At 52.4% G+C, this 14,055-nt stretch overlaps 1 protein-coding gene across 1 annotated transcript; it reads left to right on the top strand.

Annotated features, from left to right (window-relative positions):
* The first annotated feature begins 4,739 nt into the window (after window positions 1-4,739).
* Window positions 4,740-11,819, top strand: LOC119098036 (uncharacterized). The gene is made up of 2 exons (XM_037220966.1): window positions 4,740-4,936; window positions 9,730-11,819. Exons 1-2 carry the CDS (start codon window positions 4,740-4,742, stop codon window positions 10,505-10,507), a joined length of 975 nt encoding a protein of 324 aa, XP_037076861.1. The 3' UTR covers window positions 10,508-11,819.
* Window positions 11,820-14,055: the final 2,236 nt, after the last annotated feature.

The raw sequence follows: 14,055 nt of genomic DNA, 5'->3' as shown, positions 1-14,055 counted from the left end.
CATATCTAGCGTTCGTGAGCGCTGTTTCCAGATATAACGGCCGTCATTCGGCTCTCAATCGATGTTGTGCAAGTTACCATGACGTAATCAAGCTGTGAAGCATTGAGGAGCATATTTACTTAACAGACAATTGTGCTGTCTTGAGTAGTATTTCCAACCTAAAAATCATACCAATAGTTCTAAGTGGGCTTGTTTCATTTTATCTGATGCTTGCTTCAGTACCCTGAAATGTGAAAATTTTCTTTAACCACAGGCTGTTATTCTTTGATTAGGACGAGGAATCTAGCCGAATTTCAACAACCGTCACTGCCTCCCGTAGCTCTCATGTAATCATTATTTGAAAGTAACTGCCACCACGATTTGATCATCACGTATCACGTCGGCGAAAGGTTTTATGCGTGGCATGACAAGAAGCGGAAAGGGCCTGGTCTGCCGCTGCTCTCAACGTAAAGGATTTAAGACAAGGTCAATGTAATTCATTAACATGTAAATAGTATCCCTTAACATAGACGCTATGGAAAACGAGCATTACCCAGTGGTGCTTTATATTGTGAGAGTATTTTAGACAGCAAATTCATGGCCGAAGAGAAAGTGCAAAACTCTTTCGGTGCACCACTCCCAGCAGCTTTTGGAAGAGAATCTCTGTCAGGGCCGACGCGTCCGGGACGGGTCACTCACTGTAGCCGCGGCGTCCAAAGATGGCCCAGCCGGTCTCCGTCGGTCCCGTGGAGGCGGTATTGGCATTGGAGGGAATCTGGCTTAGCCGTTGGCAACTCTGGTCATCGCTCCTGTGGGCGTAGCCGAAGCAGCCCGGGTCTTGGATGCAGCCGAAGCGGCAGGTACCTGCGGCCCATGATGATTGCTGTCAAGCGCGAAGACCGCGTTTGGCCCTACCGTCGGGTAAAACCTTAAATCTGTTCTTTGGGGCAAGGGGCAATCGCATAACTATCATTTCTGATTGAACCCAAATCATAATGGAATTTTTTTAAATCCTGCGTAACGTAGCCCTTGAGCTTGTCCTACATGAAGGCTACCACTGGGAAAGGACTGGGTTTAGTGTATTGCTGGGACCGGCGTAGTCTCGAACTGAGCCCGTTAGATCCTCTGTCAGCCAGACATACGGTCAATGAGAAGGAGGCTCGCCATGATATCGCTCCGCTGTCAATGAGAAGGAGGCTCTCTGTGAGACCACTCCGCTGTCAATGAGGGGGAGGCCCGCTGTGATATCACTCCGCGGTCAATGAAGGAGAGGCTCGCTGTGATATCACAATCATTCCGCCCTGTACCAAACGACGACACGACTAGATGTTTGTCGTCGACAAAAGATGTGTCAGAAACGTGACACACCTAGTGCTGCATAAAACAATTTTTGTCCGACAGGATTCACATTTGCTAGCGAATCGAGAACAATCTGCCGGCAGGAAAGACAGCGATTTTAAAGCATTGTGTGTCACTTCTCGGTGGTTCAATTTGGCTCTCACTGTGTGGCTCGTTGGAGCGAAACGTCTATTCAACAGCAGCCCGTTCTTTGCAAATAAAATAACAACAATAAAGTCCAGGCAAAATTCGTAGAGTTCTGCCTCTCTCTGAATGGAGCAGCCACATGAATGACAGTGCGACTCTTTGGAGTGGTGACAGTTAGACCGACTCACAGTGATGCGAGTTCGTCTCGCCCCTGGCGATCGCGACTCACAGTGATGCGAGCTCCTCTCGCCCCTGACGGTCGCGACTCACAGTGATGCGAGCTCCTCTCGCCCCTGACGGTCGCGACTCACAGTGATGCGAGCTCCTCTCGCCTCTGACGGTCGCGATTCACTGTGATGCGAGCTCCTCTCGCCCCTGATGGTCGCGACTCACAGTGATGCGAGCTGCTCTCGCCCCTGGCGATCGCGACTCACAGTGATGCGAGCTCCTCTCGCCCCTGACGGTCGCGACTCACAGTGATGCGAGCTCCTCTCGCCTCTGACGATCACAACTCACAGTGATGCGAGCTCCTCTCGCCCCTGACGATGGCGATTCGCAGTGATGCGAGTTCCTCTCGCCCCTGACGATCGCAACTCACAGTGATGCGAGCTCCTTTCGCCCTTTATGATGGTGACTCACAGTGATGCGAGCTCCTCTCGCCCCTGATGGTCGCGACCCACAGTGATGTGAGCTCCTCTCGCCCCTGGCGATCGCCACTCACAGTGATGCGAGCTCCTCTCGCCCCTGACGGTCGCGACTCACAGTGATGCGAGCTCCTCTCGCCCTTGACGGTCGCGACTCACAGTGATGCGAGCTCCTCTCGCCCCTGACGGTCGCAACTCACAGTGATGCGAGCTCCTTTCGCCCTTTATGATGGTGACTCACAGTGATGCGAGCTCCTCTCGCCCCTGGCGATCGCGACTCGCAGTGATGCGAGCTCCTCTCGCCCCTGACGGTCGCGACTCACAGTGATGCGAGCTCCTTTCGCCCTTTATGATGGTGACTCACAGTGATGCGAGCTCCTCTCGCCCCCGACGATCGCGTCGGTCGGCTTCCTGCCGTCGTTCGTCCAGAAGACCTGGCGAAATTTGTGAGCGATGGGGGGCAGGCCGACCTGGCCGGCCGCCAGCCGTTCGACCACGTCATCGACCGAGGTGTACGTCGCCGCCGCCGCCGGTAGCTGTTCGGCCACGTCACCGCCGGAGAGGTGCGTCGCCGTCACCGCCGTCAGCAGCACGGCGAGGCACAGCGCCGCTTGCACGGTCGGGGACGGCCAGGGGGGCGGCGGTGGGCGGAGCGATCGACCTCGCATGGTGGAGATGAGTGGGACGGCTTGACAGTGGGACGGACGGCTCGGCAGTGGGACGGACGGCTGGGCTATGGGACGGTTGGCTGGGCGGTGGAAAGGAGAGTGCCGAGCGGAACTTGCGATGAGATGCGGAGTAAGGCTGTGCGGGGGTGAGCTGCAAGAGACGTTGTGAGGGACAAACGAATCGCGCAGAAGCCGCCTGCCTCGGAATCGGATGGAACCGAAGAGTGAGCAAGCCGGCTGCTGCGCGAGGTTGGTCAGCTCCAGGCCGGGCGTGAGGTGGCCTGGCTGTGGGGGTTCTATCGCGACACCTGCGCGACGACTGGTGGCACAGCCCTGCCTTTACAGCTATGTTATGCATTTCCTGCTCCCTCGCTGTGCCCTGTGCCGTAACTCACGGCAATCAGCTAAATGAGGTCGATCAATTTGATAACAGGCAGGGGGCTGAAATCCTGCTGCGCTGATGGCGAAATTGGAATGGTAACGAACATTCAAGAGGGCTGTGAAATGTTCCGCATGCAAATGACTGTTCATGATGAGGCCCATTTGTTGTCCATCAAAGAAACACGTCAATAACTAGCCGTCTTGAAAGGAACGTACTCATGATTGGGTATCGGGATGGCTGGTTACGTTGTGGGTCCACATGACTTCTAGTGTTGAATGCCTGCACATTTCAGCTGTGAATGACGTGAGCCACTGCCCCTGCAGCACCATGGCAGCCTGGTAGAAAACGACAAGAGAGGAGGGACATTTCTGTGCAACATTATGGCTTGACTTGGTACAATTTTCCAGGAAATCTGCGAAGCATTTTTCGTTAAGCCATAGAGATTTGATCTCCTTTTCCACGGAACGTGCCCAGACATCTGATTATGTGATCTACTTTGCGACTTATGTGCACGTCAATCGCTCTTATGCTGTGGTCATAAATATTTGAAATAAGTAATAAAAATATCGGAAGCGTTTTTTTTTTCGTCACTATGTACCTATTCATCATTTCACTATTGAGGTCTTGGTACGATATGGCCGAATCATGACGTACCACAACATACAAAAGTAAAAGCGGAATCCCTTTCTTTTACACACACATGTAAAAGAAAGGACATCACCTCTGGAGTAAGATTCACCGGCCATTTGGTAGATCTGACGACAATCTGTGGGTAACGCGTGCAAGTTTGCAAAACCAGTCACTTTTGGGGCCGTCCGTGAATTCCGTTGCGAATGAAGGGGAGCAACGAAATTATTATCAAAGAGCATCCGAAGTGTAACAGGGGAAAGGGTTTTGAACATCTCACTGTATATTCACACTCAGCTCGGTGCATGTTCATGGCACCAGTTCATCATACTCTGTCTCATACGGTTGGTGGAGAGCCCATGGTGTTGTGATTAAACTTGGGAAACCAGAGACTACGGGTTCGATTCTCCGTGGTGTCCGCCCTTCGTTCTAGGATGAGAGACACCCGACGCTGTACAGCTTCAGCAGCGAAGTGCCTCGTAAAACGGCAATGACGACGCGTACGGCTGGTGCAGTTGAGCTAGTGCGCACAGTTGCCGCACTGTGCCATCACGCGACTGTTTTCTTCCACCCTGTGTGCAGTTAGATGGCCATGTTTGGCGCCACACAGCGTGGATTCGAAGCTCCAGTCTGCATTTAGAATGGTAAATATAACCTGGGTTTCATCAGGGAAGTAAAATCTTGACAATCTGACTGAACACAAGTGGCCGGGCATTTTTGGGAGGGCGCGAAATGTCAACGTTGTTGACGCACTAATGACACCTAAGACTCCTCGGTCCGTTTGACACACTGACACTGCCGGGCATTTCAAGCCCTCCTCCCGTCCTCACGACACCCGCCGCCGTGGCGTCCTCCCCGACGTCTCTCTGCGACCGACTGAGCGGAACGTAACGGTCCACCGACAATGAGGCCGCCGAGGCGCGGGCCGGCCGCCCGCCTCCGTCACTCGGCGTCATGGCGGCCGCAGAGAGGGTCCGGTCGGCGGCGTGCCGGCTGGCCAGGCGCCTCACCTGGCGAGGCCTGCTGCTGGTGGCGCTGCTGGTCTGGGCCGCTCAGCAGGCACTGCTCCTGTTCCCCGGCGAGACGCTGCGTGACCGCCTGCTGTACCGCGTGGCCGTGATCCGGGAGCCGAGCGGCGTCATTATCACCAAGTGAGTGGTCACCAGTGGTGAACTGCACGGCCACCGTGATCCGGGAGCCGAATGTGTCATGTCGCGTAAGCACGAGCACCGTCCTCCGAAGTGGCCTGCGGTGAAGTAGGATGCGTTTGCCCCGCCCCTTAGCTCAAAAACGCCCATAATCTACAGCGTGTCACACTACCACCGCCACCCATGGTGAATAGTCTCCTTCCCCCTTAATTTTTGCTCGCATTAATATGTCTCTGAATAAATGTTTCATCGGCATCCGGAGGCATCGGGAGCACGTGCCCGATCTCTTTATTCGGTATTTGTTGGTATGACTTTGTCTCTGAATTGACGTCAACGATTTAAAAATGAAGGTAAGCGTGTGAAATGTATAGATTGCAAGCATCCTCACATTGTTTTGTGCAGCGCAATTAACTTTACACTCCAGTGACGTGCTAAAATGAGGTTTGGACGAAAAGTGTTGCGTAATGCCCCCACTGGAAAATTATTTATGCGCTTTTCATTGCCTCTCCATTTATGGACTTTTCCGGTTACTAGACACGCCGTGTTGTTTGCAATGACTATCAATGGATGCCTGCAGCATGAAATGTCTGTATTTGTTGTTGGATTGTGCAGGCCATCCATGATTGCCAACATTTCTGCATACGATTAGTGCACGTCACCAGCAGACGCAGTGGGCTGTGGAACGGTGGTGAACAAAACCGCTTGTAGACCGAGGCGGCAGAAAATGTGCGTAGGCGAAAACAGCGTGTACACTGTGTAGGTATACGTTTTCATCCTTTTCATTTCGCGTGCTACCCGTCCGTGCTACCCGATCGGTGGGGCCTTCCGGCGGAGTGTGGGACAGCAAGCGAGCCGGCCACGGTCTGGAATTCCCCCGCCCCCCGCCGCACCAAACCCATCCATTTGGCCGAGAGATGAATGAGGATCGGCTCGACGTTCCAGCCGATCGGCCCGCGTCAAGATCGCATGTTCGCATCCGCGAACAGCGATGAACGCGGAGCGCACCAGAGCAGTACATCTGGGGCATGTTTCGGATTAAGAAGAAGCCAGACGATCGCAGTCCTGCTCTTAGGCAGATAAATGTTTGATGGACAGCGCGACTCGAAGGCACGGAATCTCTCACATGACCTTAGGTGTGTTGACCTGAAGAGACGTTTGTCATGGTATGACCAAGGACCAGTGAGGACCGCCCGGAATGCCGGATTAAGCCGGCGGTAGCTGGGTCTATCCACTGGTGTGCAATGCGTTAAGAGAGAATAGGACACAGTCTGCTCTCTTCTGGTGTGGTTCGCGCCGGGCCTTGTGAGCTCTTGATGGTGGAATGTTCGGGACAGATAGAGGTCCCGCCACTGACGTTCATAATGAAGGCGACAAGCGACTGGGTCACCGGAAAGGCCGGTCAGGCCAAGTCCCCGGAGTGCGCCGGCTGTAGAGACCGTAAGGCTTGAGCGCAGCTCACGCCGGGCGCTCGCTGTCTGGCGAGTGGCTTCACCGTCCCATCGGAGGCGCTGTCTACCTTTAGGCTTCTGAGGGACACGCCGTGGGCGGTGCCTTGCAAAGCTCAGTCCGGCAGGCGGGAGGAAAGGGCGCAGAAGCGTTGGAGGCGACGCCTCCGTACTGGACAAGGTGCTGCCTTAGGCGCGTGCGCGACAGCGGAAAGCTGCGAGCGGTGGGTGTGGTCCGGAGGAGTGGTGGGCCGCCGTCCCACCATGGATGAGAAGTGGGGGATTGTCGTCCGAATAGGGAGCCGTCACCCTGGAGGTCAGGCGAGGGAACGAGTCGTCGCCCAGCTTTGGACACCTGATGCTGGTCCAGTGGCTGCATCGGTGCCAAGCTGACATGTTGATCTGATATATCTTAAATAGGGCTTAAACGTAACTTTTCTTGGATTTGCGGAATGTGATAGCTTAATTTAGTCTAGCTTAACGAGCATTGGCGTTGACGTACCTGTTGTAATGTCAAGACTTTGGATAAAACAGCGGGGAGGGGGCTTCGACTCATGTGCGAGCCAAGAATGAGTGGGGTGGCGTGGTCACCAGCGGATGTGTATGCTCGGAGTGAATGCCGTGGGGCGCCGATTGCATGAAGTCTGTGTGTGTTAGTTACGGCAGAGATAACTCCCAGGCGCTTGGGGCGCCTGAGCGGAGCGCTCCCAGGGTTGTTATCCAGTGGGCCCTTGCCAATGTAATTCGCTGGTTGCTTGGGATCACTGCCAATTTGACTGTAATATCAATGCATCTGGTTCCGTCTTCGCCCCGTTAAAATAATATCGTCCGTCTAGGGGTGGAGATGGGGCACCGTGGTTAAACGCGCACAGCCATGTACGGAGCGACAGCCGTTCATGGTGCTAAACCGGACATGCCATCCCGGCAATGTCCCGGTCACCCGCTTCATCCTAGCTCCGTGGCTCACATGAGCGTGCGGTGATGTCTGGTGTACCGGAGTGACAACGTGCCGAACCGTGCGCTCAGGTGTACCGGAATGGCAACGTGCCGAGTCGTGCGCTCTGGTGTGCCGGAGTGACAAGGACGAAGTGAGAGCCAGTCGTTGGAAGTACAAACGCGTCGGCACCGGCGATTACACCGTTCTGACGCGTCGGATGAGCCGGCTGCACGACCGCCCCGTTCACGGCATATACCCTGGCCCTGTTGCGCGGTGGACGGCCGTCGGGCCGCCCGCCGGTCGGCCAGTGTAGCGTGCGCACGCGTAACGGTGCAGCGGCGGTCTGTACTCGGCCGGGCGCGTCGCCCGTGTCCGTCCGCCAGGTGACGTGACAGGTGTGTGCTGCTGTCTCCGCGCCAATAGATGAGAATCTCTCGTCGTGTTGCCTATTACCGGGGCGGGACCAGTTTTTGGGTCAGCGGATGACGAAAACTCAAACGGCAGCAGCACGCCGCGTACAGACATTAATGTTATGCTGGGAAATGGCGTTGCGTGCATAGATTCATACAATTGGTGAGGCATGGACTGTCGCTGTTAGCGGAGCGTTCTCTCACGATGGCTGTGAGAAGCTCTGAGTTCGAGTGTGACCAAACCGCTTTAGAGTCTCCCGCGGCCATCGGTGTAACGGATTGCGATGTTCATTGACGCGCAGTGTTGGGTGCGGCGTCAAAGGGGGTGTTCCACGTTTGTAGGGGGTTTGGGGCTGAAATGACCTTCTTGAAGAACATTCGGTGCAGTTCACAGCCCTGATCTTCTCAAGGCCTAAGCCTCGCTAGGTTCCATGTTACACGCCCGCGAAGATGTGCAGACTTTCGGGGGGACTATTTAAAGATCACCCGGGCATTCATGACACCATAGGGACGTCAGTCAATCCTGGCCGCTGCATTAGCCATGCGGCGATCAACGCCAATAAAAATAAAACTATCGAGTTGCTTATACATGGTGTTCGTGAGTGCGATTTCCCAAAAATAACGGCCGTCAATTAACTATCAACCATTGTTGTGCGAGGAACTCTGCCGTAATGAGACAATGGCGTATTGGGTAGCATATTTACTACACAGAGGAATTGCTTATTGACAGCAGCTTGTTCCTCTTAAAAACATACCACTTGCTATAAATGAGCTTATTTCATCATATCGGATGTTTGCTTCAATATCTTGAAATGTGGATCATTCCCTTCGAAGTGTTTCACCGTCATGTGGGGTTTGTTCCACATCTATATGTGGTTTTGAGCTGAAATAGCCATGTTGAAGACCTTTCGTTGCAGTTCAAATCCTGCCCTGTTAAGATCTAAGCCCCTCTAGTTTCTGACCTACACATCCGCCAAAGTGGGGAAAGGCATATCGGGAAGACCACTTTAAAGTCACCTTGGCATTCATGGCGTCATGATAACGTCATTCAAATCATATCATTTCATGAGCCATGCAGCGATCAAAGCCAAGAAAAAATCATTGTCGAGGCGCTCGTATCTGGCGTTCTGAGCGCGATTTCCAGATTATATCCGTCAACTGGCTCTCAATCAATGTTGTGCGAGGTACGATAACGAATGAAACCATGGCGCATTGAGGAACATATTTACTAAAACAGAGAATTGTGCTGTCTAGAGCAGTCTTTCCCACTCTAAAAGTATACTTATAGTTATAAAGTGTAGTTAAAGGAGAACATGTGTCATCATACCTGGTCCATGCTTGAATATCTTCAAATGTGAAACATTCCTTCAAGTCCCCAAATACCAGACGCAACCAAGCAGCAAATACATACTTTTCATTTCGGATAGTTTTTTTCCCGATGTTGATCACATATTAATATGTTGGTTTATAAGCTTGTCGCTCACAAACGTACCTTCAAACTTTCCAGATAAAGGAATTAGCATTTACTAGTGGCAATTGCTATGCGCGTCAGTAGGTAGATGCCCACCTACGTAACGTCACTGAGCAATTAATTTAGGGACGCGACACAAGGGCTTGGGCTCCGTACACCTTTCCCACCTCACAATATTTCAAATGACAACAGAGCAATGGGCAAGACGACAATGCACGTGTTCGCTAGTCATTTACATATCCTAGTTTCGAGCGAGATCAAGATACACTTTCTGGAGTTGTTTTTGTTGCGTTGAAGCACCCATATGCTAGGAAAGACGGCGATAGTCGCTGGGGTACAGTGCCATCAGATGTAAATCATGATCCCCATTGTCATCTGGGAGAAAATAGCTGCGTGTGACGATCGTTAGTCGCTGAACTAGGCCGCAAGTCTTTTGCCCCACTTGTGAGTCAGTAAACCTCAACCGTGAGTCCGTGCGCCCATATCGGGGTCAAATGTTCTGCGGAGTAACTCTCACCTCCTCTGTTCCGCAGGAAGGCCTCCCAGCTACCGGACTCGGCGTTCTCGGAAGAGCAGAAGGCTACTCTGCGCACCGTGTTCCAGTGGGCGACCACGCCGACCACGCGCTGCGTTCGCCAGTCCACCTTCGGCGGTCAGCCGTACTTATCGTCGCAAATCGAGACGCACATTCTGGAGGGAGACCGGCCTGTCTGCTTTGACGCCGGCTTCAGCATTGCCGACCCGACGCGGCCGTGTGTCGTCTACTCCTTCGGCATCAAGGACGACTGGTCATTCGACGACGCGATGGCGCGCTTCGGCTGCGAGGTGCACGCCTTTGACCCGTCCATCGGCGCCGCGCCCGAGCGCCGCCCGAGCGGCGTGCGCTTCCACCCTGTGGGCATCGGTCGCAACGACCACGTTAACGTGTACGGGTGGCGCATCCGGACGCTGGATACGGTGGTGCGCGAGCTCGGCCACGCGCAGCGGCCACGGCTCTCCTACCTCAAGGTGGACGGCGAAGGCGCCGAGTTTGACATGCTCTCGCAGCAGCTGCTGGATGCCCGCGGTGAGCGCGCGCTGGACAAGTTCGACCAGATCGGTATGGAAGTGCACTTTCGGAAGGCGCCCGAAACGGAAATGGAGTTCTACAGTCGAGTGGCGAACTTGACGGTCCGGCTGCGCCAGCGCGGGTGGGAGGTGGCCGAGTCCGTGCCCAACAAGATCTACAATAAGTGGTTCCACTTCCCTGGCTTGGACAAGCCCGCATCTCACATGTTCGATATGCTGCTGCTCCGACCGCAGCGAGTGTGAGTAGCGAATTACGTCAGGTCAGGCTCGGTGAAGGCACTAACGTCTGGGCGAGGTCATGTTCTCCATGAAGCATTTTGGAGCGTGTGGCTCTGATTAAATTTGTTTTCGTATCCAGCTCCTCTGTTTTGACGCCACCGGCCCCATTCATCTCCATATCATCGAGACCTGCCTCACTTGCTCCAGTTTTCCCAATTCCTGGAAGCCCTCCCTGGTTCTTCCTATTTTCGAATTCAACGATCCAACCCTGGTCTCCAACCACCTTCCTTTCTAATGATCCCTGCCATGGCCAAGATGGTCGAGCTGTGTGGTATAGCACCAAATGTTTACTTACATGTCCGACAACCACTGTCTGTCTTCGTCCCAGCATGCCTTCAGTCCCCGCCATGGCACGGAGACTGCTCTCCTCACTGTGGCGAGCCGCATCTTTTCCAAAATGGACTGTGGCCGCCTTTTACTTTAATGCCTCTTGGATCTCAGTAGATACGTCGACGTCATTCCTCACTCTTGACTACCTTTGAAGTTTCAGCTCCATAATATTGGCGAGGCCTGGTTGTCCTATATTTCTGGTAATTTCCGGCCAGTCCTCTCCTTTTGTTGATAAAGTGGTCTTCAAGCCCCTTCCCATCACGATGGGAGTCTTCCAGAGATCCACCCTTCAGCCCACGTGAGACATTTCCTCCCACTAGTACTGATGGCCATCGTGCAGGGTCTAGTCATCTCACGCTTGAGATACTGCATTGCACTTTATGGCCAGGGAAGAGCTGCTAGCGATGCCGGACTGCTGAAAGTGATTTACTTCCCTACCAGAGTAGTAACTGGCCTCCAAAAATACGACAACGTGTCTCGCGCTTGGGATGACCTGCACTTTGCCACACCTCGCCAACTGTGTTACACTGTTATTGCTGCGCACGATGCCCGTGACGTGATCGAGGTGAGCCCGCAGATCGTGCCCGTCTGCTTCAAACACATGCCGACGCACGGACCTGCGACCGTTCTACTCGCATGGACCAAAACCTAGACCTCCGACGGTGCGCAGGCGGCAGGGGTCCTTCGTGTATGGGGAAGCCTGTCTCCGGAGCGAGCTTCCAGTGGGAGTCAGACGACTGGATCCGACAAGTTTTAAGCGCACTGCCAAGTCATTCCTTGTGCAACAGGCCTGTCTGATACTGTTTTGTATGCATGTGTTTGTATGTTTTTATTCCTTATCCCTTTTCGTTGCTGGGTTTACTGTTTGACCTCTGACAAGTGGCACCTAAAAGCCATGTATTTACGTTGAGTGTCAGCTGATTTCAAATAAATAGATGCATAATTCAATAATTTAGTCTGTACGTGCATGTTCGCGTTCATGCTCATTTCATCCACTGCTCATTACAAGTGACTTACTGTTAGCAGTTGGATTACAGCAACGTAACATGGTAACTAGACTTGTGCCTGGTTCCCAAGATTTCTTCCCGGGAACCGGTTCCTGGTTCCTGGTTCCGGAACCAGGAAAAAAAACAGGAACCAGTCTGGCAATAAGTTGAAAGATCCAGCAAGAACCAGGATCCAGCTTGGCAACAAGTCAAAAGATCCAGCAAGAACCAGGATCCAGCTAAACAGTAAGGCAAAAGATCCAACAAGAACCAGGATCCAGCTTGATATAAAGACGAAAGATCCAGCAAGAACCAGGATCCAGCCTGATACCAAACTGAAAGAACCAGCAAGAACCAAGATCCAGCTTGGATTGGACATACGGACCCAGCAAAAACTAAGATCAAGCCTGGCATTATGTTGAGGGATCCAGCAAGTAGCAAGACCCAGCCTGGAATATGCATAGTGATCCAGCAAGAACCAAGATCCAGCTTAGGCTTAAGATGGGGAATCAATTTCAGCAAGAACCAAGATCCGGCCCAGGCTTAAGATGGGGAATCAATTTCAGCAAGAACCAAGATTCATTCTAAAATTATGTCCAGGAACCAGCAAGAACCAGGATCTTACCAGGTGTTCTTCACAGCAGTTATTGCTCGCACTCCCAACTTTTTCAGGTCCAGCAATGTGTGCCAGGTTTCAGGTCCAGCAATGTGGTCCAGCTTAATATGAACTAATAAAATTAAGTCCATGAACGTTGCTGGTTATCTGCTCAGGCTGTTCCTCATATACCATAGAATAAATTTGTTGTTCTTGAATGTTAATAACACTACAAATTCAGAAGAACAAAATCATTAAGTTGTCACGATACAGGTATGATGCAGACCAGTGTTCTTTACCTTTCGGCCGACAATGTTTTGCGGAGGGGAGAGGCTAAGTCTGTAATGAGGACCGGCTTATCAGTTGACGAAACGTCGCTGCCAGGCGGGGTAAATTATCCCAACGGCAAGTTTTGTGTTCCTCATGACGTCACGGGTAGATATGTGAGGATTGGACTTCTTTTGCTTCTCACTACATCACAAGGATTCACAACCTACTTATGATGACAACACTGAAAATCAAGCAGGTATTCGTCAAAACACGGATCCTGCACCCTACTGATGACGTGGCTGGGACGAATGAATCAGTCATCAGTTGAAAAGAAATCGGATAACAAGATGCTGTGCAGTGAGAGGCAGGTTGCAAGGCCTTCATAGCTGTCGAACGCATGGTGAAAAAGTGAGTTAACTAATGTGTAAAATAGACATGTTCCATGCGAACCCTGCCAATGCTTTCTGTTTGGAGGTCCCCATGTTTGAAGACGAGTGGGGTGCGGTTTCCTTTCCAGATGGAGGAGGAGGAAGGCTTCAGCCCCTTCCCCATTTTTGAGAAGATGATGGGTCAAATTCTGGGAGAAACGAGTTTTTAGTGTGTTTTGGTGACAAGTTTGGCTATTTAAGTACGCATCCTTCCAACTTAAGTTGCAAAACTGCACACTTGAATAGATGTCATGCTTTTGAAAGGCTTAGTTACTGTATCATTGGACTCTCCAGCATCCAATTTTTCGAGATGGAGCGACGAAAGGACAATTTTGCAAACTCAAGAACCGGATGAAGACTAGTAATGGGAAGTAGATACAGGACTTCATTGGCAGCCTGATCAGTATACTCATTGCCGACGATGCTACTGTGGTCAAGTATCCACGAAAAAGTAATTTGGAGGCCGACGCACGCGTGATGTATGCAGATAATTTTAATGAAGGATGACGATAAATCTGGTGACAATTAATGAACTAAATGTCGAGTCGTACTCGCAACAGATGGCGGCTTGGCGAAGCTTTATCATTCCAACCAGTTGGAAGACTTGAAAAACTGCACGACGTTCCGCGATGAAAACAGGTACAACCTGCAAGACGGAATTATTTAATAAGATGTCGCTTAAGCCAACGGAACAAAAAAGTGGCATAATTTGATTTCGGCCAGCTAAAATACCATCTCTGACTTCACCCTTCACATGCACTGACGTATTCCACGGCACACCGCGCTCCACTCCCTCCCCTCTCCCAAAGGCGGGGACCGGCAATGAAGAGCAGCGCGACAACCAGGGCCAATTGAGGGCGCGGCTGCGGCGGCTGTTCTGTAGGCACGCGGCGACCAGCGCGG

The sequence above is a fragment of the Pollicipes pollicipes genome, unplaced genomic scaffold (genome assembly GCF_011947565.3).
Source record: "Pollicipes pollicipes isolate AB1234 unplaced genomic scaffold, Ppol_2.1 Scaffold_4740;HRSCAF=5597_pilon_pilon_pilon, whole genome shotgun sequence".
Taxonomy (NCBI): domain Eukaryota; kingdom Metazoa; phylum Arthropoda; class Thecostraca; order Pollicipedomorpha; family Pollicipedidae; genus Pollicipes; species Pollicipes pollicipes.
This window is presented reverse-complemented; position numbering and strand designations above follow the sequence as displayed.